This window comes from Sturnira hondurensis, unplaced genomic scaffold (assembly GCF_014824575.4).
Source record: "Sturnira hondurensis isolate 20B ecotype Veracruz unplaced genomic scaffold, ASM1482457v3 Scaffold0020601, whole genome shotgun sequence".
Lineage (NCBI taxonomy): Eukaryota > Metazoa > Chordata > Mammalia > Chiroptera > Phyllostomidae > Sturnira > Sturnira hondurensis.
In genome coordinates this window covers 3,960,776-3,983,374 of record NW_028093232.1, presented here as the reverse complement: position 1 = coordinate 3,983,374, position 22,599 = coordinate 3,960,776, and the positions used below count along the sequence as shown (strand labels likewise).

Below are 22,599 nucleotides of genomic sequence, written 5' to 3'. Positions count from 1 at the left end.
TATATGTATATATTCACCTTTCTTTACACAAGTGGTAGAACGTTGTACCCACTAATCTATACCTTGTTTTATTGGGTTTAGCAGATACTGTCAAAGATTTCCAAAGTGGCTATATCGATTTACACTTTCACCAGTAATATTTGATATTATCTATCTTCTTGTTCATTCATTAATTCATATTATTATTGACTGACAGATTTTCTGTTTTATTCAGTGGGTTATAATCTATACCTATTCACTTACAGTTTTATTGAGGTATCATTATAAGAATGGGTACATATTTCCAGTGTTTGACCTGATGAGCTTTGTACACCTGTAAAACCATCACTACAATCAAGATAATGAACATGTCTATCAACCTGAAAGCTTCCTTGTGCCTTTGTGATCCATTCTTCCATCCCCATCCACAGGTAATCCCTAGTCTACTCTCTGAAACAAGAGGTGACATTTTGTACCATTTTATATAAATAGAATCCTACACTATGTACTTTTTTTTTGTCTGGCTTATCTCACTCAGCATGATTGTTTGGAGATTCATCCACATTGTAGGAATGTATCAATAGGTCCTTTAACTGCTGAGTAGTAGTCCACTGTATGGATGTACCACAGATTATTTATCCATTCAGCTGTTGATAGACATTTGGGTTGTTTCCAGTTTTGGTCTATCACAAATAAAGCTGTTCCCATAGCAAAGTGCCCCCACCCTTCCTTTGGAGACCACACCCTTGCACCTCCAGGATCTGGTCACAGAAGTCGGATACGCACATCACCTGCCATGCTGCCGACCCTCCCTCCCACTATCACCTTTATTCTGAGCTTGGGGTGTGCAGAGAGAATCGGGCCTCTCCTGAAGACCATGGGCAAGAGGGAGCAGAACCCAGCAAAGAAAGAGGCCAGAGGTTTGTTCTCAAATATTTTTTTAATAAATAAACAAATTCCACTAGATTGATGCAGCAAACTAAGATAGAGGAGAAGGGAAATTAGGGAGGTAAGAGCCCCTGAATCAGCGATGCAACCTCCTCCCCAACCCTATGGGCTAAGGCACTTTTGGGGAGATAGGTCCTTGGGGTCCTGCTACACTGGGTGAACAGGGGAGGGAGGGATTAGGGTCTCCTCTCGCAACCCCTGCATCAGGACATTGCTGCCCTTCTAACCCTCTCCTACAACCCCATCCCTGATTTACCTCTCTCATCTCACAGCATTCTAAGGGGAGGCTTGGGCACGCTCCTCCTGGAGGGAGTGCTCTTTGCCCCTGAGAAAACAGATCCTGCAAAATTCTGGTGGGACACCGGCAGCCCACTCTACTGTCTTCATCCCGAGGAGCCGTTTTTTGGGGAAGGGATGGAAGGGACACATAGCCCAGGCAGGGACAGAGGAAGCTAGACAGTGCCTGGTGTAGGGTGCCCATCAGAGCCCAGCTCCGGGTGCCCGTCTGCAGCCAGGATGGGGTGTGCGTCAGGGCCCTCCCGCCGGGGGCTGCCCCAGTTGCTTCTCAAAATGGTGCCCGTCTTTTCCTCCTTGAACTGCTGTCGGTCTTCCCGAGGGATCTTCACCGCATGGTACTGGGGCACGGTGGCCTCGGGGTACCGCGCCCGCTTGAAGAATCCCATCTGTAAAAACACCAGGCCAGACAGAAGGGCTGAGGTCCCTGGAGCAGATGCCCAGCACAGCCCAGCTCCCAGCTCCACCACCCCTGGGATGGAAAGAAGCAACTGCTGCAGAAAGGAGATGGGTTGGACAGCATCTTGTGCAGCAAGCAGCCCCCACAGGTGCCACCATCAGGGTCTCATACGGCAAGAGAAAGACCAAGAGGGGGCCTAAGGTGCGAGGCCAAGGACATCTCCCTTGGCGCCTGAAAGAGGGGATTGAAGGTGAAAGATCAGGACTGCTGACCCCAAAGTTTCCAGCAGCCCAAGCTTTTTAGGGGACCCAATAGCATTGCCCAGAGCATGAATGAGATCTGAGGGGAAATGTGGCTTTCTAGAGCCCTGCATACTCCAAATGAGTCCTCTCAAGCCTCGTACACCCTGTGTACTTAAACACTGGGCAGCATCCCCTCAGGGCAGGGTCTTCTATCAGTGAATACAATGGCCTCGCCCCTTCCTAAATCATGAACATGCTGGCCTGGACAAGGGGGAAATGTGCCCCTTGCACACTCACACTCAGGACTGCCAGAGACTCCCACATGCTCAGACTGCACAGTATCTCCTTACCCATTTGTCTCTGCACACTCATGCCCCAAAAAAGACATGCATACAGCAACCTGCACTCCACATGCTCACACTCCAAGATCCCACCCAACCTTCTGTGCACGCCCCAGGCTGTGTATCCTCACTCTCATAAGCTCACCCTTATAACTGTCTTACACCCCAGTTCCCAGGACTCACCCCACCCTCATGCAACCTCATTTCTTACCCTGAATGTTCCAGGTCCCCTGAATGCTGGGCACTCTACTAACACTCACACACAAACATACCCCCCACACACACAGGCACACAAACAAAAATTACCCCACAGTCCCTGGACCCCCAGCTTCCACAGCTGAGGGCTGCACAGCCAGATGGGCCCGGTGATAGTTAGTGGGGAAAGATGAGTTCTGGCTGCTCCGTTGGAAGAAGCCACACTGGGATGTCAAGGGGGGAGGGGAGCAAACAAGGGGAAGATGGGAAGACTGAGGAAGGACGGGGCCTCATCTCTGCTCTGTCCCCCTTCTGTAGGAGCAGGGAGCAGGGATCCCAGAGCCAGTTTCACAAAGGCATCAATCTTCTCCAAGAACAACCAAGTTCCCAACAGTCTGGATGCTAGTCCAGAGTCAAAGGGTGTGTCTGGTCTGTAATTGGTTGGGGGGTGGGGTGGGAGGGTGTCCTCCAGAGCCCCAGGGACAGCACGGTTCCACATAGCCGAGCTGTGGCATGGGACTTCAGGCACGACCGCGGGTGGTGAAGGGGATTCCCTGAGCTGAATGTGCTTTCGTGTGGACCCCTGATCCAAATGTGATTCTGCCCATATGCTGTTTACAAGAACAGTTCCACAGAGAACCTGGTATGCACAAGCTCGGAGTTCAGTCTTGGAGGCAGTTTCCTGGGGGTAGTTCTCCACACTGTTGGCCTTTGTGGCCTTCCCAGCCTTACCCTGTCACTTTCTGATTAAATAGACCACACTTCCCTGCCTCCATGAGTCAGCCTCCGTGGTCCTTCTGGAAAGCCCAGACCTCACCCACCTCATCTCCCACATCCAGATCCTACTACCCCGCCTTCTTCTAAGGCCCAGCTCTCAAGCCATCCCTCCTCTGAATTGCCACTGCACTTTCTTGACTTAGTGCCTTCTGACTACGAGACTCCCCTCCCCCACTAGACTATCAAATCCCTGAGGACAAGATCTGCATTGACTTCTCTCTGAAATGTCCAGGACCTGACAGAGTCCCTAGTACAAGCAAGATAAGTGCTCAGTACAGATGCTGAGGAAATGAGGGAGTGGGTGAGTGAGAACGCCCACTCACAGCATGAAAGGCCACCTGCTTGACAGGGAACCCAGCCCCCACTGGCCTCACCCTCCCCAAGCCTCACCTTCCACAGGAGCAGCACCAGCAGCGCCAGCACCAGCAGCCCTGCCAGTACAGCCAGGAGGATGACCCACCAGGGCACTCCCTCTGCCACCACAGCCACCGGATCCAAGTACACCATCACTGGGATCTGGGGAGCAAAGAGTTAATGGAGCAAGAGCTCCAGCAGGAGAGAAGAGCCCCCCCACCCTCACCTCCCAGCCCTGCAGCTCACCACTGTGGAGGCATCTCTGAGCAGCAGGTTCTTGATGGAGGACTTCACAGTGATGTTGGCTCTAACAATCACTTCCAGGGACTTCACAGCTGAGTACTCCTAAGAGAGCAGGGAAGGAGGCCCTCCTCCTCAATGCCCTCACCCCCTCACCTCCCCCTAGCTCCAAAATTGTAAATGGGATGGCGCCCCACACAGAGGGTGTTTCTATCCATCTGGGGTTAAGAGTGTGCTGCATTTGGACAGGGAGGAGGTAGAAGGAGAGGTCCTAGAGGGGCTGCTGGGGATGAGGACGCCCAGCCCGCACCTCAGCAGTGCTCTCACCTCCAGGAAGGTGCTGTTCCAGAGGCGGCCCCAGACGTGCAGCACAGCTGCTCGGTCAAAGCTGTAGAGCGGGCAGCTGAACAACACGCAATTGGCCGTGCCCCGGTCGCAGTCCTGGGCACCAAGACAGACAGGGCTCTGAACTGCTGAGCCTGCCCAGGGTCCAGCATCCTCACAAACACGGTCACATGGACACAGAGTCTGCCCAGAGCCCTCATCTATCCTTCCATGAGCCCCTACCCCTTGGACACCTTTTCTCCTTGCTCCTCAGTCTCTATTTTCCTTAGCAGCTTCAAACTCCCCTCTTCCAGGAAGTCTTCCCAAACTAACCTTGTGGTCCAACATGGCGGCCTACCCCAGATCTGGACTATTGGCTTTGAAATGCATGAGGAGCAGGAGGATGGGTCTTACTTCACAGCAGCAAGTAGAGTAGCTGCTCCCACCTGATGCTGATGTTACCTAACGTTGTTCCCATTCGTTGAGGACCTACTACCTGCCAGGTACTTACCTCATTTAAGCTTTGCAACTATCCTGCAAGGTGCATATTATTATCATCCTCAGCTTTCAAATTAGGAAATTGAGGCTCAAAGAGGCCAGGTGACCTACCTTAGGTCCTAGAGCTAGCAAAGCTAGTAAGTGTGGAGCACGTATTTAAACCCAGTCCCGTACTGGACAAAACCATACCCCTACACTACGTCCAAACTCACTGATGCAGGAGGAGGCTGCCCAGGAGCTGCTGGGGGACAGAGGACCAGGCCCTGCTCCTTCCGGGCCTGACCTATATCCATTTGACCTAATCCCACCTAACGATCCATTTGCCTAAAAACTACATTATATTCATCACACTTCATAGAAGAGCTTGAGAGTGTTTGAGTTCTGTGAGTCGTCTTCTATTTTACTACTTTTGAGCAAATCAAGAACACTTGGTCAATTGTCTAAAAGCAGAACCTTCTGCCTTAATCTGAAGTCAAAGAATTAATTTCAAAGTTCTTTGTAAAAAAAGGAGTTCTGCCCTGGCTGATATGGCTTGGTGGATTGAGCACTGTCCTGCGAGAACTGAAAGGTTGCTGGTTAGATTCCCAGTCGGGACACATGCCTGGGTTGCCAGCCAGGTCAGGCCCCCACTAGGGGGCGTGCAAGAAGCAACCAGTTGGTGGATCACTCAAGCATGCATCAGTATTTCTCTCCCTCTCTCTATAAATAAATAAACAAATAAATAAATAAATAAATTTTAAAAGATCTTTTTAAAGTGGGGAATTCTTTCAGAGGAACTTAGTCATGTGGAGAAGGTAAGATTATCCATACAACAGGGAAAAACAGCAATTACACAGGTTCACTTTAAACCCAGGCACCTCCACTTGCCTCCTGCCTGCTCTTCTGTCCCCCACAGAGGAGGGACAGTGTGTGACAGTGGACTTCCCTCCCAGACAGATGGCACCAGAGCTGGCCCGACTGCTTACATTCCCCTGCAGTCTCTGCAACTCCTTGCCTCGATTGCCCAGGTATATCCATACCTGGATTTCACCTCCTGGAAACCAGCCAAATACCCCCTTAATCTGCATCCCTTCCACACTCTCATGCTAGCACCATTCTCAGAGGGTGAGCACAGAGCATATGCCAATTTGCTCCACTTAAATAACAAAACTAAGTAAAACAAGCAGGAAATAGGGGGCAAAACTGATCAAAAGGGACAGACTTAATGAATCACACGTAATATACTACAGTTACAACTTTTAAAAACTTAAAATGCTTTTGACATTTTAAAAATCAAACAGGTTTTCTTACACAGATTGACTTTTGTCCTAAAAGTGTTCAAAAGAACAACAAATAGATCTCAAAGGTAGCTAAAACCACCCCACCTGCACAAAACATTATCTTTGGTGTAAATGTGAGGGGCCTCAAATACACAGCTAACTGAACGCTGAGCTCTGGTGGAAGCACTCGGTGGGGGTGGGGGGACTTATGGTGTCAGCAGCTGCTTCACCGGTATGAAATGAACTGTCGATCACACGTCTCAGCAGGCCAGCCTCCCTGGACACCCCCTCACTGAATGAAGCTCCATGCCCCCAGCATCCTCTCTCACCCCGCCACATGCCCCCATGCTGCCTGCACCTCACTTGCCCTGCCCTCACCAGGGTGATGTTCTTCTTCTTCTCAGCAGAGGACACGGGCCACCAGGACGTGCTAGGCTCCCGCTGCTTAGGAGGCTCCTGCCGCTCTTGCTGCTCCAGTTCTCGACGCCTCCTGTCCCTGCTGTCCACATCCTGGATGTGGGGACAGGGGGCCAGTGGGTGTCCCTCCAAACTTAACAACTCTGAGATGGCATCTCCTCCCCACCGCCTTCCTCCTGGCCCTGACTCACCCACACATGCCCAGCTCCACGATGCCCTTCCTGCAGTCTAACCTCCCCCAGCCCCCGCCCGCCCTGCTTCAGCAGCCCAGCTCCCACTCTGCCGAAGCCTCACCAGGTGAAGGACGTTGGGCCTGGGGGAACAAAGCCCCTTCTGCCCAGGCCCCTGCCCTCCCTCCAGCTCCACCCGCATGGGGTACAGCAGCCACTTCCCATTGGCAATCTCGTGGGGCCACATGATGTTGAGGAAGGCAGAGCCAAGGGTGTTGAGTGACTGGCCCTGGTTGGAGACCTGTGGGCACAGAGTGTGAAGAGGGGGAGCTTGATTTCTGAGCGGCTCTGAATCCACAGAGTTGGAGAGGACAGGGTTGAGGGGAGAGCCTCGGGAAGTAGTTTCAACAAAGACTCAGGACACCAGGCCTCACCAGGCACCATTCTCCACCTGTGTCAAACCCAGGAAAACCTGGAGATATCGCTGGGTTTCCCACTGGGAAGCCCCAGCGGAGCCAGAGCAGAGTTCTGGGGAGAGACATCAGCCCTCCAACCATGTTCCCACGCCCCAGCCGAGGTCCCAGACAGAGAAGCTTCCCTGGGCTCCCGTAGCCTCCCCAGACCAGCAGGTGAGATGTTCAGCCAGAGATGACCAGGAAATGGTCATGTGGGGGCCCTGCACAAACACCTGCCCACAGCCAAGGTACATCAGCAGAGGCAAACCTTGAACTTACCACACAGTAGAAGAGCCCCATCCCCTGGGACATGTCTCAGCCTCTCCTCTGCACCAAGAAGGGAGGGGGACCATGAGGGATCACATGCCAGGACACTTACTGTGACTTCATACTTGACCTTGCTGCCCACATCCCGCTCAGACCGCATGGCACTTTCACCCCGCACAACACCGGAGAAGAAGAGCTGCTGGGGAGTGGCCACCCTAGAGGAGAGGGGTCAAAATAGAGACTGATGAGGCCTGGGACCTGATGCAGGGTCAGAGGCAGAGCCCAGGCCTGGGTTTGGGTGTGGCAATGCCCACCCCTCCAGCGCAGTGCCCACTGGAACAGGGCTCACCCTGTGATGGACAGCGGCAGCTCAATGAAGACACGGGCCCGAGCAGAGACCGGGTACAGCTCCTGCTCGCTGATCCTGGTATGCGGGCGGAGGCAAGAGTGGGCAGCAGGCTCAGGCAATGGCTCAAAAGGTCAGCCCCTTCTAGGTGGACATCAATTCCACTGCCTCCGACCTTATCCCACCCCAGCCCCACCAGGCTTACGTGGCCAACAGCAGCTCCACCTCCAGCTCCGTAGTCTCAATGGTGATCCCTGAAGTGCTGAGGATGAGGTAGAAGGTGACCTAGGCCAAGGGTGGAGCAAGATTAGAGTCAAGAGAGGTCAGGCGCTTGAGGAAGGCCCGGGGTTAGAGGTCACTTAGATAGGGATAAGGGCAGACGTGCCAACCTGGGCACCTCTCTTCATGGGGTTCCCCAGCTCACACTCGACGCGGGAGGCATTCTCATTGGACACGCACAGTGGCTTCTCCTGGAGTGGGGAGCGAAGGAGAGGTCAGTTTGGACTACTGGAAACCCCAAAGACCATGCTCCCCTGCCCAGGTCCTCACCGCAGAGTCCAGGGCCCGAACTCCTGAGTAGTGCAGAGAGGCAGGGAGGCTGACCAGGAGCTGTGCTTCATGGGCATCGTCCCCATCAGCCTGGGGCTGTGCTGGGTCCGAGGGCAGATTAGTGACCTTCAGCTCCAGGCCAATGAATGGCTGCCCACTCAACGCAAACAGGGCTGTTGTCCCATCGGCATCCCTGAAGGGTCAGATCCCACTCGCTCCAAGATCAGAACGCCTTCCCCTGCCCTGCCCACTCCTGCCTCCCCCCCCCGCACCGCCCCCCAGTGAATGCCACTGGCCTCTGCTCCCTGAGCCTCTGCTCTCACCAGCCCAAGCCTCAGATCTTCCCCGTGTCCCAGACATCCAGACTGGGAGTCAGGGACCTCGTTCTGGTGCCAGCTCCACCACCGACTTACCTTGGACAAGCAACTTAACCTCTCTGAAGTGGGACTGACAATAATTCCTACCTCACAGGGTTGTGAAGACTAAACAGTGAGATGTACTTAAATCGCACATTATTATATGTGGGGTGAAGGATTGTTATTTTTTAACAGGGGAGCCCCTGTGGTCCCATCACTGACCCCCATCTGCAGTCTTCTGAATTTTCAGCAGGTCCTCCCCAGCCTTCCATCCTCCTCTGCAGGCCCCGCCCCTCCCTCTGCCTGGCCTCCTGAAAAGCTTCCTTCAATTCCTTAAACTCCTGCCTTCCCACTCCACCTGCTCCCTCACCCTCCTCACATGGGCAGAGGCTGGAACTCCATGTCGCTGACCCGGGCACAGAACTGGGCATGGACCAGCTGTAGATTGCTCTGACAGATCTTATCCTCACCACAGCCTTGCTTCAGGAAGTGGATCTGGGGAGGGATTGGGGGAGAGGGTCATTCCTAGGGGGTGAGCAATGGGGGAAATGTGTCACCAAAGCATATGGTGGGGTAGAGCATCACAGGATTGCACATCCTGGGTTCAACTCCCAGATCTGCTGCTTACTGGCTGTGTGATATTGAGCTGGCCACTTAACCACTCTGAGCTCACGTCCTCACCAGTACAAGGATGGGAGTATTATGATGCCATGATAGGGACTAGCAGGCTGGTCCACAGCAAGACCACATTTCCCTGGACTTCCTTGCGTGTAACTGAGTTCCATATCCAGAAGGTGGAGAGAAAGTGGAGTGCTACTTCCAGACTGGCCATGAGAACCACACAGGGGGCTTCATGCTCCCCTCTCCCTGGTGAACAGGACAGACACGGCCTTAGCACTGAGGAGGCCAATTATAGATGGCAGACCTCCATCAGCCTGGGCCCCTGACTAATCACCTGGAATGAAGGAGCACTGCTCCCTCTGACTAGGAACACATGGTCCTTCGGGCCATTCTCCATTTGGGGGTCTGGTTGTTACAGCACCTGGAGATGTGAGGAACTACTGGGGAAACCTGTGAAAGAACTCTGTGAGCTGAGTGAGTGTCACTGGTGAGGGGTTATAATCACTGCTCCTCCCAGCTCCTTCTTCTGGGCTAAACCAGAGCCATTCTCACCTCTATCCGCTGGGTGCTGGGCTGGTGGGCATTGAGGATGGGGGCTACTGGGAGAAGCCCCTGGCCAGGAACCTGTCGCCGGAGCCGGGGGGTCTGGAGACTATAGGAAAGGGTCACCACAATGGCCCGAAGCTTGTCTTTAACATTCTCCTGGAAAGGGGAAAGATGGAAGGAATATAAGAACAGTCCTCAGGCCCCAGCCAAACTTAAGACAAATTCTGAAACCTGAAAAGAAGTTTAGGGAGATGAAGGAGAGAAGTGGAGAACTGAGGAAAGAGAAGGGAGAGCGTAAGGTGGAGAAAGGAAGAGATGTGACAGGGGACCCTGCCATCTCCATCTCCAGGGAGCACCAACCTTGGCAGGAGACATAGGAAGGCAACAGCCAATAATGGAGGCTTCCCAAAAGTCGAGATCTCAGAATGAGGTGTGAGCATGTTAGGGAAGAAGCTAAGAGAGGACTTCTGCCAAGATGGAGGTGTAGGTGGAAACACTGTGCCTTCTCCCACAACCAAGTTTGAATACAACAAAGGTTTAGTAAACAAAGACGCAGCCAAAGAACAGAAAATTGAACTATACAGAAGTCCAACAACAATGAACCTCAACCGGACCGGTAAGAGGAGCGGAGCCAGCAGCAGAGCAGGGTCAGGCAGAAAAGATCCCCTGACCCAGGCGTGCAGGCAGCCGGGGTAGCAGCGTGGACCCAGTGAGGGTGTGGGACAGGTTGACCTCGGTCACACATTCCCGCGCAGATAAATCAGCAGAGGAGTGAGCAGTGAGATGGAGGACCGCACAGGCCCCAGCGGGTGAACCCAGTGAGGGTGTAAGGCAGTGAGCTGATCACGGTCGCACATTCGTGCACAGTGGGACAGACCCCGTGGCCCCTGCGGCGGGAGGAGGCAGAGGGCACCGCCCCCACATACAACGTCACAACCCAGCGACCTGGGTTGCCCCACCCTGGTGAACACCTAGGGCTCCGCTCCTCATACATAACAGACACGAACAGTCCAAAATACGGCTCAAGAACTCAAAGCCCCAGAGCCGATAACTCTAAGCGAAAAGAAATAGCGAACCTCTTAGATGCACAGTTCAAAATCTGGTGATCAGGATGCTCACAGAACTGGTTGATTATAGTCACAAATTAGAGGAACACATGAAGGCTAAACTAATTGAAATGAAGGGAAATGCACAGGAAACCAATAGTGATGGAAAGGAAACTGCGACTCAGATCAATGGAGTGGACCAGAAGGAAGAAAAATATGACTAAAAAGAACAGAATGAAGAAACAAGAATTCATAAAAATGAGGAGAGGCTTAGGAATCTCCAGGACATCTTTAAACATTCCAACATCCGAATTATAGGGGTACCAGAAGGGGAAAAGAAACAGCCACAAGTGGAACACTTATTTGAACAAATAGTAAAGGAGAACTTCCCCAGTCTGGCAAAGGAAATAGACTTCCAGGAAATCCAGGAAGCTCAGAGAGTCCCAAAGAAGTTGGACTCAAGAAGGAACACACCAAGGCACATCAGAATTACATTAGCCAAGATTAAAATGAGGAAGAGAATCCTAGAAGCAGCAAGAGATAAGGGGACAGTCACCTACAAAGGAGTTCCCATCAGACTATCAGCTGATTTCTCAAAAGAGACCTTACAGGCAAGAAGGGGCTGGAAAGAAGTATTCCAAGTCATGAAAACCAAAGACCTACATCCAAGATTGCTCTATCCAGCAAAGCTTTCATTTAAAATGGAAGGACAGATAAAGTGCTTCTCAGATAAGATCAAATTCAAGGAGTTCATCATCACCAAGCCCTTATTATATGAAATGTTAAAGGGACTATATATAAGAAAAAGAAGATGAAAAATATTAACAGTGAAAGGACAGCAAACTCACAGTTATTAACAACCACACCTAAAACAAAAGTAAACTAAGAGAACAGCTAGATCAGGAGTGGAACCATAGAAATGAAGATCACATGGAGGGTTAGCAACAGGGGGGTGGGAAGAGGAGAGGAGGGAGAAGGTACAGAAAATAGCATAGACAGTAGGTAGAAAATAGATAGGGGGGAGGGCAAGAATAGTAGGGGAAATATAGAATCTAATGAACTTGAGACATGTGGACATAAACTAAAGAGGGGAATGGTGGGGGAGGGGGTGTGCAGGGTGGAGGGAAATGAAGGGGGGAATAGAATAACTATAATGGCATAATCAATAAAATATATTTTTTTAAAAAAAAGAAGCTAAGAGGAATCAAGGAAGAGCTCATGCAATGACAATGACCCTCAGAGGCCAAGGGGCCAGTGTCCACCTGTAACTGAAACGTGGTGTCTCCACAGACTCGATCATGCTGGTGTTTCAGCCACACGGTGCCTGAGGCCTGGTGCTTAGGGTCATCAGTGCCACGGCTCAGGAAGATCACCCGGGGAACCTGGCCCCGGAGCCTGCGGTCTGTGTCCCCATCTAGCACATAATCCAGGGCTGTGGCGTGTGGGGAGAGGAGAGGAGACAGTGAGCTGGGGAACTGCTTCAATCTGACCCTGAACCCAGGGGCCCTTCTTTCCCACATAAAACCCAACAGGGTAGGAGATGGGAAGGAAACCCTACTCACCCACAATAGGGCTGTAGCTGCTGGGGGTTGCAACGTAGCTGAAACAAACCCTTAGGTCGACACTGTGGAGGGGCAAAGGGTAGCTCTTGAGTCAGGCGAGGCTAATGGGCCATGACCACACTCCCACCCTGCCCCCCCCCAATCCAACCTCAGCCCCCAGTGCCAAATGAGGCAGGAAAACGGAGAAGGGCGAGGAGACTAGAGGACCTGCACATCCTCACCCAGCCTCCCTCCCCCGACCCCGGCACTCCCTCACCAGACCAAGTGGCCACCAGCACAGTTGGGCTGTTCTAGGTCAATGGCTCGTGGAGAAATGGAGACCTCGTGGGAGACATGGAGGACGGGTCTGGCCCTGAGAAATGGAGAGTTAAGGGCACAAAACGTGTCAGAACATGAGGCCGAGAAACTGGGGGACTGGCCGGGGTGGACTCCTCGGCATCAGATTTGGCGTCAGTGGGGCTCGCAGACTCAGGAAGGGAGAAGACGAAGGAGGGGCAGGGCCTCACCTGAAGAGCACCACGGTGTCGGCCAGGGAGCCCACCAGCAGGTCAGGGTAACGGTTCCCGTCCATGTCCAGGCCGCCCGACAGAGAGTAGCCGAAGCTCCTCACACTCACAGCCTCGCCCTCCAGCACCTGCAGGACGTGCCTGTCAGCGCCCCCACCCACCACTCAGACCTCTGCCTCCTCCCTGCCCTCTGCAGCTATGCCCCTATCCCACCCATGCCCACTCCCTCAGCCCAACAAGCCCCCTCACCTGGGAAGGTTTGACAACAACCCCCAGGCTGCTCCCGTGGTAGATAAAGACTTTCCCATCCCCATCAAAGGGAGCGCCCACTGCGAAATCTGTGGGTGAGCAGAAAAGCAGTCAGGCTGTGGGGGCCGGGGTGGCAAGGTCCAGGCCCAAACTTTACCTCCATCACCTAGTTCCCATGCGCTCCATTTTACGGAGAAGCCACTGAGCCCCAGGGGCCTTGCACATATCATTTTTAATCCTCTCAGCTGCTCCCTGCAGATATTGCTAGCTCAGAAAGGTTAGGTAACTCGCCCAAGGTCATAAAGCTGGTAAATAGTAAAGTTCAGGTGTGAGCCCAGATTGCTTCTCTCCCTGAGCCCTCAGAAGACCTCCTCGTGACCTCTGAGGCACTTCCCTGCCCCTGCCCTGCCTGAGCCTTTCCAGTTCCCATCACACCTGGGAAGCCATCTTGGTTGAGGTCCCCAAGGACAGCCAGACTGATCCCAAACATGGAGTTGGGGGACCCACTGAGCCGAAGAGGGGAGACCCCAGCCCAGTGACCCCCTTCGTTCAGGTACACATACACAGCACCCCCCAGCTCTTCTTGGCGCTCAAAGAAGTAGGGAGCACCCACTATCAGGTCTGCCCAACTGTGGAGAAAGAAGACAGTCAGTGTGGGGGCCTGCCCAGCCAGGGAGATCAGGAGGAGATGCCAGAGGCCCCTCAGCCCTCCTGGACCCAGCCCCTGCCCCCCAGCTCCACTCTCCTCTGCCCACTCACCCATCATTGTTCAGATCAGCCACGGCCAGCGAGTAGCCAAAGCCAGAGGTCAGACCCTCCCCAGACAGCATAACTTCAGGCACCAGGCGACTGGCACTGTCTTTGCGCAGAATGACCACAGCCCCCTTGTGGTTGGCCCGGGGGGCCCCTGCCACAAAGCTCAGCTCCTCTGCACGCACCAGACCCTTCCCCGAGTCGATGGAGAAACCTGGAGGAGGGTGACCTCCCAGTGAGCACTCTCCTTAAGGCTCAGGAACCAAGGTGTGCCGCAGCCCCCGCCATCTCCTCCTCACAGGTCTGGAGCCAAGGATGCAGGCACCTCCATGTTACCATCACCACGACTGACTGCTCCTCCCCCTACAGAGGTCCAGCAGCCCCCCACACCCAGAGACTGGAGTTTGGCACAGGTAGTGCAATGAGGTCAGCCTCAGGGACTGGGAGGAAAAGAGAAAGGCAATGGCTGAGCAGCCAGACACTGGGCAGGAGCGAGCACACTGGCAGGACCTGGGGCAGGGCCCCACCCCTAGAACTCCCAGAGAGCTGCTCTCCCCTCTTCACACCCCGGAGGTGCCTATCCCATCCAGTGCACCTTCCTGGCCCCCCTCCCACCATCCTGGCAGGGACAGGAGGTCCTCACATGGGGAGAGGGAGACAAGTGGGAGTGGGGAAGAGCTTGATTCACCCAAATTTCTCTCAGGCCTCATTTCTCCCTTCTCTGCAATAGGATGCAGATGAGACAATGACAGGAACTTACCAACATGCCTCGACTCTTCTCCAGCATATGCCCATCATCCCTCCCGGAGAAAATGCCCCCCTAGAGGTCTGGCCTCTTTCCTTCCCAGTGTGGTCTCTGCCCACCTGGTTCTTTCTCCATGGAGACCCCTGTTCACAGCCCCTTAGGTTCTCCCCCTTGGGACCTTTTCTTCTCAGGCCTGGTCACTGGGCCCAGCTTGTCTCTGGGTATGTGTGGGGGAGGGGCAGAACAGGAGAGCAGGGGAAGCCAGGCCAAGCCCCCAGGGCCCAGGAGGACGTGGGTGGACGCTTACAAACCTAAGTAGCTATTCAGGGCCAAGTCTCCGGCTGGTCCGGGGAGCCGGTCAGCAGGGTCCAAAGTTTTATACACCAGCTGGTCAGGGTCTGAGCTATCAATGTTGGTCACAAAGAGCAACCCTGTGGGGGTCAGGGACGGGGGGAGGAGAGAGACACCAAGGAAAGGACATCCAGAGGAGGGGCCACGGAGTGCAGAGACAGAGCCAGACACAGAGGCAAGAAGAAGAGGAAGAGGTAGAGAAAGAATATGAGAGAGACAGAGGCCAAAGGGAGGAGAACAGAGACAGAAAGACAGAGACGGAGACAGAAGGGTGGGAGCGTGGAGAGGGAGGACAAGAAAGAGGAGCAAAGGGTTAGAGTGACTCTGGGCCGGGAGAGGTCCCTACCAAAGTAGCTGTTGGCAGGGACCGGGATGAGGCGGGGGTCCTGCTCCTTCTCACCCCCCGCCTCGTAGGGCCCGTCGTCCAGGTGGGCCAGGTCCGCTGAGCCCTGCGCACAGAGCTCCACCCTGGCGGTGCCTGCAAGGACAAACCTGTTAGTGCCCAGGGCAGGGAGCTCGGAGCACCCTTTGGTCTGGATGCTAGTTAGACAGTCACACAGGGAAGCCACTCCTCTCCTTTCCAGCCCCGTCTCCACCCCCTCCCGAGCTCCTGGGGTCCCACAGACTTGGCACACACTCACCGAGTGTCAGCTCAGCCAGCAGCAGCGTGTGGAGACGGGAGTGGGAGTGATGAGGTGTGGCTGGGGTGTTGGCAGGGAGGACCAGCCGTGCGTGTGGGGCTCATGCCAGCGTGTTGAGGAACACTCGGCCATGCGCAGGAGAGGAGATACCTCCATTCGTGCGTGTGCTCGCACGATGGGCGTGAAAGGCGTGGCAGTGCCCCAGGACTACATGGCAGTGAACATGTGGGCATGCTTGGCCACGTGCTGACCTCTGAGGTAAGAGGACGGTGTGGTGCCCTTCTCCCCTCCCAGAGGAGTGACTCACCCTTCCAGTTATAGGTTCCCGGGGCCCCAAAGAGGAGGTAGTGGCTGTCGGGAGAGAAGGCAGCGGCAGCTCCCTGCTGGCAGAACCCAAATTGTTCATGGCCCTGAGGACGCCCCTCACAGAACTTCCACTCGCCACCATCCAAGTCGTCATGGATGGCCAGGTCCTGGCTCAGCACAAAGCAGCGACCAATCACGTCCCTCGTCTCCAGGATTTGGTCTACTCGCTGCCTCGCCTCATATCTGTGTGCACACGTCTGAAGGAGGAAGGAATGAGGAGCCATACCACTGGGGGAGCCAGGGGCCTGCCGGAGCCGCACTGCCCACTTGGCAGGGGCTGGTTCGTGTGCACGCACGAAACGCACGCAACGAGCCCCTGGGCAGGCACCGCCTGAGCTCCACCACCAGCCCAGTGTCCGTCAGGTATATTCGCAACCCCCAGCCCACCGGCACCCGCTCCCTTGCCCTGGTGGGAAGAAGTCCGCGTTCCGCACTCTGCGCACACACAGGCATATCGAAGCCAACGCACGCAGCCCTCGTGCCTCCGTGACCACGCCAACAGGACCAGTTTGGTCCCATCTCTGGCCCTTTATGGCATCACCTCATCTGCCAAGAACTTCCTCACCCTCCCCACTCTCCAGGTGTCTCTTATTCTTGAAAGCCCGACTCAGCCACCCCATCCTCGGCCTCTCCCCGCACTCTTCCTTCAGAGTTTGACAGACCGAGGACTATACCACTCACTTCCCACTGACCACACTCTGTCCCATGGTGACTTGTATTGATAACTGTGCACTTGTGCATATCGGTGAGATGATACACAGAGAGAGAGACATGCAGAAAAGGAGAGGATGAGAATCTGCATATATGCACTAGGCTATTTGAGTTGTGGGCCAAGTGCTTCCTTGTCTTTTTTTTTTCCTTAAGATTTTATTTAATTATTTACTTTTAGACAGAGGGGAAAGGAGGGAGAAAGAGAGGGAGAGAAACATCAGTGGCTGCCTCTCACACACTCCCTACTGGGAACCTGGCCCGCAACCCAGGCATGTGCCCTGACTGGGAATCGAACTGCTGACCCTTTGGTTCGCAGGCCAGCACTCAGTCCACACACCAGCCAGGGCTTCCCTGTCTTTACATATCCTCTCTCAATAACTAGCACAATTACTGATGCTTAAAAGTTTCTCAGTAAGAGTTTGACAAATAGATGGATGGACGAATGTTTAGATGGTTTAAATTTATAAGGATAAGGGCCATATCTTACACTTTTTCTCTCTCCTTGAGGTCCTGGGAATCAGACCATCACACCAATGCCCAGCCTGTGCTCTGTAAGCACATCCATCCATATGCACACACCCCACACACACACCACCGCCCTGACATACAGCCACAGTAGTGGCACTCACCACAATTTTGCCTCCCGGCCCCTGGCTCCGAACACTCACTCCCAGCCACTGGTTCTCCTTGCTCTCCTTCTGTACATCAGCTGGAGGCAGGACACTGGGAATTAGAAGAGGGGAGCGGAGGCCAGGTCCTCTCCTCCCCTCCTCATGTGCTGCCGCCGCTCCACTCCCACAGGGCCCATACCTCCCTGATCAATGTCCACTCTGTAGCAGTCAGTCTCCTCCAGGCTCAGGGGGCAAGCGAAGAGGCCTCCGGTGCGGTTCGCCTGCTGCCCAGGCAGAGCCAGGGCCTGGGGGGCACCCACCAGCAGCCTACGTGATAGGGCAGGGGAGGAGTTAGCAGTCCAAATGCCCCCACCCCACAGAGCTTCCCAGGCCCAACACCTCACTACCACACAGAGTATTGAAGGGCCACAGACAAGGACCCAAAGCCCATTTCCCAAGTCCTGACAAGGGCAGGTTAATACACTTGGCCATGCAATCATCACATTATATATGCTCGTACTATAGATACACGCGCACACACAGGGCAGCCCAAGCATCCTGGCCAGCACTGCTAGTTTGAAAGAACCGCCTGTCCCAGCACCTGTTCCTGACCAGGCCTTTACTACCACTCCCTGGCCCTATTCCCAAGCTCTGCCCTCCTTCACAGTCCTGTTGAAACCTTCCCAGAAACGCCAAGAATGCTGGGAGCCAAAGTAACAGGGGCCCAGACTGGCACCACGAGGTGGCCCAGGGATCAGCTTTGAAGGCCAAGCAAGAGCCTAGATGTAGGCCTGCTTCTCCCACTCCTTCATCAGGAGCCCATCAAAGACCCCACCGACAGCAAACCTGCCAGCCCAGGAGTCTGTCTGTGACTCCAGCCAGCAGCAAGATAGGGGCAAATATCTCATCTGATCTCTGATATTCCCTCTATTCTCCCCTCACTTCCTGAATCCTCTTTCCCATCCTTCCTTCTCCCCACAGCTACAATTTCCCCATTCCTCTCACCCCACCCCACTGCCACCCCCTCCCAATCTTCTCTCCTACCTCCCCCTCAGACGCTTTCCCAGCTACAACTTTCTTGGCAGGACAATTTTCCATAATCACAGCCAAGGCTTCTTCCCTATGAGGACTGTGCTGGGAATGGAGGCTGCCTGGGTCCCTTGAGGCTGAACCCTCAGGCCAGGAGTGGAGGAGGGGGTGAGATGAAGTGATTGTCACCCAGCTGGCTACAAGGATTCTCTTTCTGAAGAATGAGAGACTCAAAAGTGGCAGCAGGGCAAACGTCAAGGCCTCTCTCCCACACTGCTTCCCTCCATCCCCCTTCCTGGGGGAGGGGCCCAAAGCTGTGTGGGGCAATACTGCAGACAGGCATCTGTGGGGCACTGTGCCATTTCTCTTGGTGCGGGGGGAGGGGCGGGCACAGAGCCACTCTCCCTTCCCACAACTCCTCCTCGTCTCTGCCCAGCTGTCATCCCGTGTCAGAGCCAGTGTCAAGAGAGAGACCAGGGGCGGGGGGAGTAGTGGTAGGGAGGAGAGCGTGGCATGCATTCGGCATTTGTTAACAACTATTTATTGGAAACCTATCTGCCAAGCCCTGTGTCAGGCCCTGGTGAGGCAAGGAAGGAATATTCATTCAGCACCTACCCTGGGTCAGGCCCAGGCTGCACGCCAGGGACATGAGGAACTTTATCACTCTCCACCTAGGTGCTGGGCTAGGCAAGCTACATGCATTATCTCAATCTTCACGACAATCCCATGTAAGGCTCCTTTTCTGGTCTTTCAAAACAGGACACTCGGAGACGTTAAATGGTATGCTGGAGTTCAAATACACATCTGCCTTACTCCAGTACCCATGCCTTTCCACCACAGCCAGCCAGTGACAGGCCATGTCCAGAACACTGAGACTCCTCCACAAATCCAGAAATGGGTGGCTCAGTTGTTTGGAGCACTGTGTCATACACCAAGAGGTAGCAGGTTCAATTCCCTGTCAGGGCACGTACCTAGGTTGCAGGTTCCATCCCCACTCAGGGCAGATACAGGAAGCAACCTATCAATGTTTCTCTTTCTCTCCCTCTCTCCCTCTCCCCCCTCCCTTTCTCTCTCTTTTCCCCCTTCCTCTCTCTCTAAAATCAATAAACATATCCTTGGGTGAGGATTTTTTAAAAAGAGAAAGAAACCAGGCAGCATGGCCAACCTTCAGACAAGTCGGCAGCAATGCCAACACAGAGACAGCCGTCTCTTAGAGCAGGGGAGTGGTCTTACTCATCTTTGGGCTGGCCCCCTAGGAGGCCAAGCCACACTTATCATGTGCACCCCCAGAGGCAGGCAGTGTCTCAGATGGTCAGCGCATAGCTGAGTACCAGGAGAAGCTAACAGTCAGTGTCCAATGTTCACATCTCCTCTGGAGGTCAAGAGGAGAGAAGAGGGGGGAGGGGAGGGGTCTACAGGGAGAAAAGAAGTTGAGCACATGAATCCACCCAGCCCCACCCTTGGTGAACAAACCAGCCCATCCTTCTTGGAACAAGAGCTCCCACAAACAGCCTCTCTGGTCCCTCCACCTCTGCCCCAGCCACACACTTCTTCCTGGCTTTATCCCAGGATCCCCAAATACTACAGGGCTCCAGACAGAACAGTAGCCACAGCTGCAGCCACCACAGAGAGAAAAGCAAAATCCTATTGGCAGCTGGGGGCAGAGGGACTCCCTGGGAACTGGGCTAAGTGAAGGTGAAAGAGAAGCCCACGACCACTACACCTCTTAGTTCTCCACTCACTCCAGGCTCCCAACCAAGTCCAGCCCCCTCTGACGCTCTCATCTGGGTGGCCTTCTGTGAACAGTGCTGGGCCTGAAGGAAACCCAGCTCAGCTCGGGAGTGCTCTAGTCAAGCCTTTGGATCTGGGCTTGCTGTAAGGTGCTGAACCTATTCTTTAGGTCTGTGGATCCCAATACAGAAATTATACCACTCACTATGGGCCCTGCACTGTTCTAAGCATTTTACACGCTGGAGAAGGAGTCCTGGAACATGAAACCTAGGGATAAGCAAGGTACTTGGTCTCCCACAGGCCAAGAGGCAGAAGAGCGCCCCCTGCTGGAGAAAAATCCCAGGTTAGCCAGTCAGGCCCCTGGGGGAATGCCCTCAGCTTGACTCCGGAGGACAGAGTCAGGGGCCACCTTCAGAGATGAGGGGGAAATGACAAGAGACCAAGCTATTAAAAATAACCTAGAATTTGCCTGGAAATAGCTTAGAGTTCAGCATGTCCTAAAAAGGCCTCCAGTTCTGGAACTCTGGCAGATGGGGGAAGGGGGAAGGGAGACAGATGAGGGAAGAAACAGACAGAACACTCAAGAGGAGGTGAAGTCAGTTGCTTTCTGTCTGTTCCAGACTTCTGGGGACCACTGACCCTGCTCCCTGATGACAGGGATAATAACAGAAAAAAGATCAGAGCTATCCACCCCCATCCCTGAGCAGGAAAAGAGAAATGAGCTCTTGTCACTACCCTCTGCCCCCAGGCCAATAGTAGCAGGGAGAGCACAGTCCCTGTGGATGGCATCGATCCCAGTAATGGACACTTAGTGTGGCTTAGGCTTGGCCTGGGAGAGAAAAGCTCTTTGCAGGAGGAGGTGGGAAGCTCTCTTCCCCTTCCCGTCTCTCTTTTTAAAACCGTACCTGCAGCTAGAGCAAACAGTACACAAAGCACCACAGTCACAAGCCCCTCACTCGTGTGTCCTTCTCCTGTGGGTCCTGAACTGATTAGAAAATAACCAGAATTGTCCTCCGCCCCTCATTCCTCCCTGCCTCCCCCTGCTGCTGAGATTCCTGGAGCTGGAAATTTCCTGAGGAGGAAGGGGAACAGCCTGGCCAGCTTCCTTCCTGGATCTCTGTGTCGCTGCTGCCACACCTTTGGGGGGCTCTGTTTCCTACCACGCTCTCTCACTGAAACACGTGGTGCAGGTGTTTCAGTGAGAAACACGCGGTCCAGACCCCGCCAAGTCCTCTCCCAGCTTTCTAGAGGTCTCCAGCCACAGAAGCGGCAGGTCTCTCCTGGCTTCCCAGTGCCCTGCTGCCCTGATTCCATCCTACAGCAACGCACTGGCAGGAAGTTATTTCTGGAGCCTTCCCTCTACCCCTCCCACAGCGCCTTTAGCCCCTCTGTCCTTTCCCTCTCTTCCTGCCCCAAGCAGAGACAGCATGCTCAATCCTCCTCCCCGAGGGAATTCGGCCCTCTGGAGAAGGAGGGGAGCCACGCACCCTGGGACTGGAGCAAAGATGCAAGTTGAGGGGCGGGCGGGGGACGGGGGAGCAAACAAAGATAGTTCCTGCCAAGACAAGAACCTTGCTCTACAGCTCATCCCCAAAGCAAGAGCCTGGGTCTTGGGGTTCGAAGGTACCCTCCAAGCTGGAGATAGATGGGGTGAAGCTCCAAACTGGGGTGCCGAATATCTGTAGACAGCTGCGTCTTCGTGGGGTTCGAAGACTGAGAGATGAGGCAGGGGTGGGGAATCCGTGGCTCTAGCACAGGGACTCTGGGGGGCACGGTGACTCACCAGCTCTGGGGTCGGGGCTGTAACTGCCGGTGCAGAGCCACGGAGAAGCCGAAGAGGCTCCCTGGCTCGCCCTCCTTGCGCAGGGCGCCCATCACATCCAGATTGAAGGCGACAGCCCCTGGGGAAAGCAGTCCGGCTAGAAGGGTGCCAAGAAGGTAACAAATCCCCGGGGGGCCCGGAGAATCGAGGCCCAGAGTCCTGGCCATCTGCGAACCCCGCGCGCGCTCCCCACGGGCGCAAAGAAACTGGATAGCGCCCCGAGCACCAGGTATCTCAGGTGGGTGCCGGGTATCGAGTCCCGCAGGTCTTCACGGGTCTCCCAATCTGTCACCGCTCCACCGCCCCAAGCACGCCGGCTGGACTGCTGCGGGCTCTATGCAGCCACTGGGGTTCCCGCCTCCGCCCCGGCGGGCAACGCCCCACCCCGCCCTCCGCCCGCCCTCCAGCTCCGCGGCAGGTGGAGGCCGCCGCGCGCGGAGGATGCCCAGGCGGTCGGCGGGAGGAGAGACCTGGCCCTGCCCCCGGGTCCCCCCAGCCCCGCCCCGGCCCCGCCCCACTGGGCTCGGAGCTCTCTGCTTCCCCTCACTCCAGCGGGTTGGGGGGGGGGGAGGCGGCGCCTAGGCTTGGGGAGCTAGAGAGGGATAGAAAAAGAGAAAAAGATGGTGAAGAGATGAGAAATGGATGAGGCTAGAGGAGTCTGGGAAGAGAGAGGCACACGGAAAGAGAGGAAATGAAAGGGGAGCAGTCTCGAGCCTGGGTCCCATTTGGCCGCTCAGCACTCGCTTCTCCCCTCGGTCACACGGAACACTTCTCACACTGTCGACTCCAACTGCTTCCCACCTCCTCCCACACCACGCCCCCAAGCCTAGCAGTGACACCTCGTCTGCATTCAGGGAAGAGAGGACAAGACTGACCAAAAGAGAGAAAAATTCAGCAG

General features: G+C 54.7%; 1 protein-coding gene across 6 annotated transcripts; it reads right to left on the bottom strand.

The window, feature by feature from the left end:
• Nucleotides 1–898: 898 nt before the first annotated feature.
• On the bottom strand, nt 899–22,059 carry ITGA7 (integrin subunit alpha 7). 6 transcript variants are annotated; one of them, XM_037030204.1, is made up of 27 exons: nt 21,663–22,059; nt 17,319–17,446; nt 17,138–17,217; nt 15,739–15,994; nt 15,137–15,268; nt 14,751–14,870; nt 13,701–13,908; nt 13,377–13,570; nt 12,942–13,030; nt 12,693–12,820; nt 12,443–12,538; nt 12,187–12,248; nt 11,887–12,056; nt 9,585–9,734; nt 8,791–8,906; nt 8,056–8,248; nt 7,896–7,976; nt 7,712–7,791; nt 7,510–7,584; nt 7,273–7,375; nt 6,563–6,739; nt 6,230–6,361; nt 4,098–4,211; nt 3,777–3,875; nt 3,567–3,692; nt 2,511–2,623; nt 1,456–1,610 (listed from the first exon to the last, which is right to left on the bottom strand). In XM_037030204.1, exons 1-27 carry the CDS (start codon nt 21,866–21,868, stop codon nt 1,550–1,552), a joined length of 3,489 nt encoding a protein of 1,162 aa, XP_036886099.1. In that variant the 5' UTR covers nt 21,869–22,059; the 3' UTR covers nt 1,456–1,549. The 6 variants fall into 6 exon arrangements, with proteins under 6 accessions (XP_036886098.1, XP_036886100.1, XP_036886101.1 ...); XM_037030203.1 differs by lacking the exon at nt 2,511–2,623 and having other exon boundaries at nt 899–1,610; XM_037030205.1 differs by lacking the exons at nt 2,511–2,623; nt 14,751–14,870 and having other exon boundaries at nt 899–1,610.
• Nucleotides 22,060–22,599: the final 540 nt, after the last annotated feature.

Excerpts from the sequence above, each read along its gene's own strand:
- ITGA7 (XM_037030203.1), bottom strand. The coding sequence starts at position 21,868 with ATGGCCAGGACTCTGGGCCTCGATTCTCCGGGCCCCCCGGGGATTTGT. Across the intron at positions 14,871-15,136 it reads CCCTGCCAACAGCTACTTTG|GGTTGCTCTTTGTGACCAAC; the intron begins GTAGGGACCTCT and ends TGACCCCCACAG. Across the intron at positions 12,249-12,442 it reads GCTGGTGGCCACTTGGTCTG|TGTCGACCTAAGGGTTTGTT; the intron begins GTGAGGGAGTGC and ends GCCCCTCCACAG.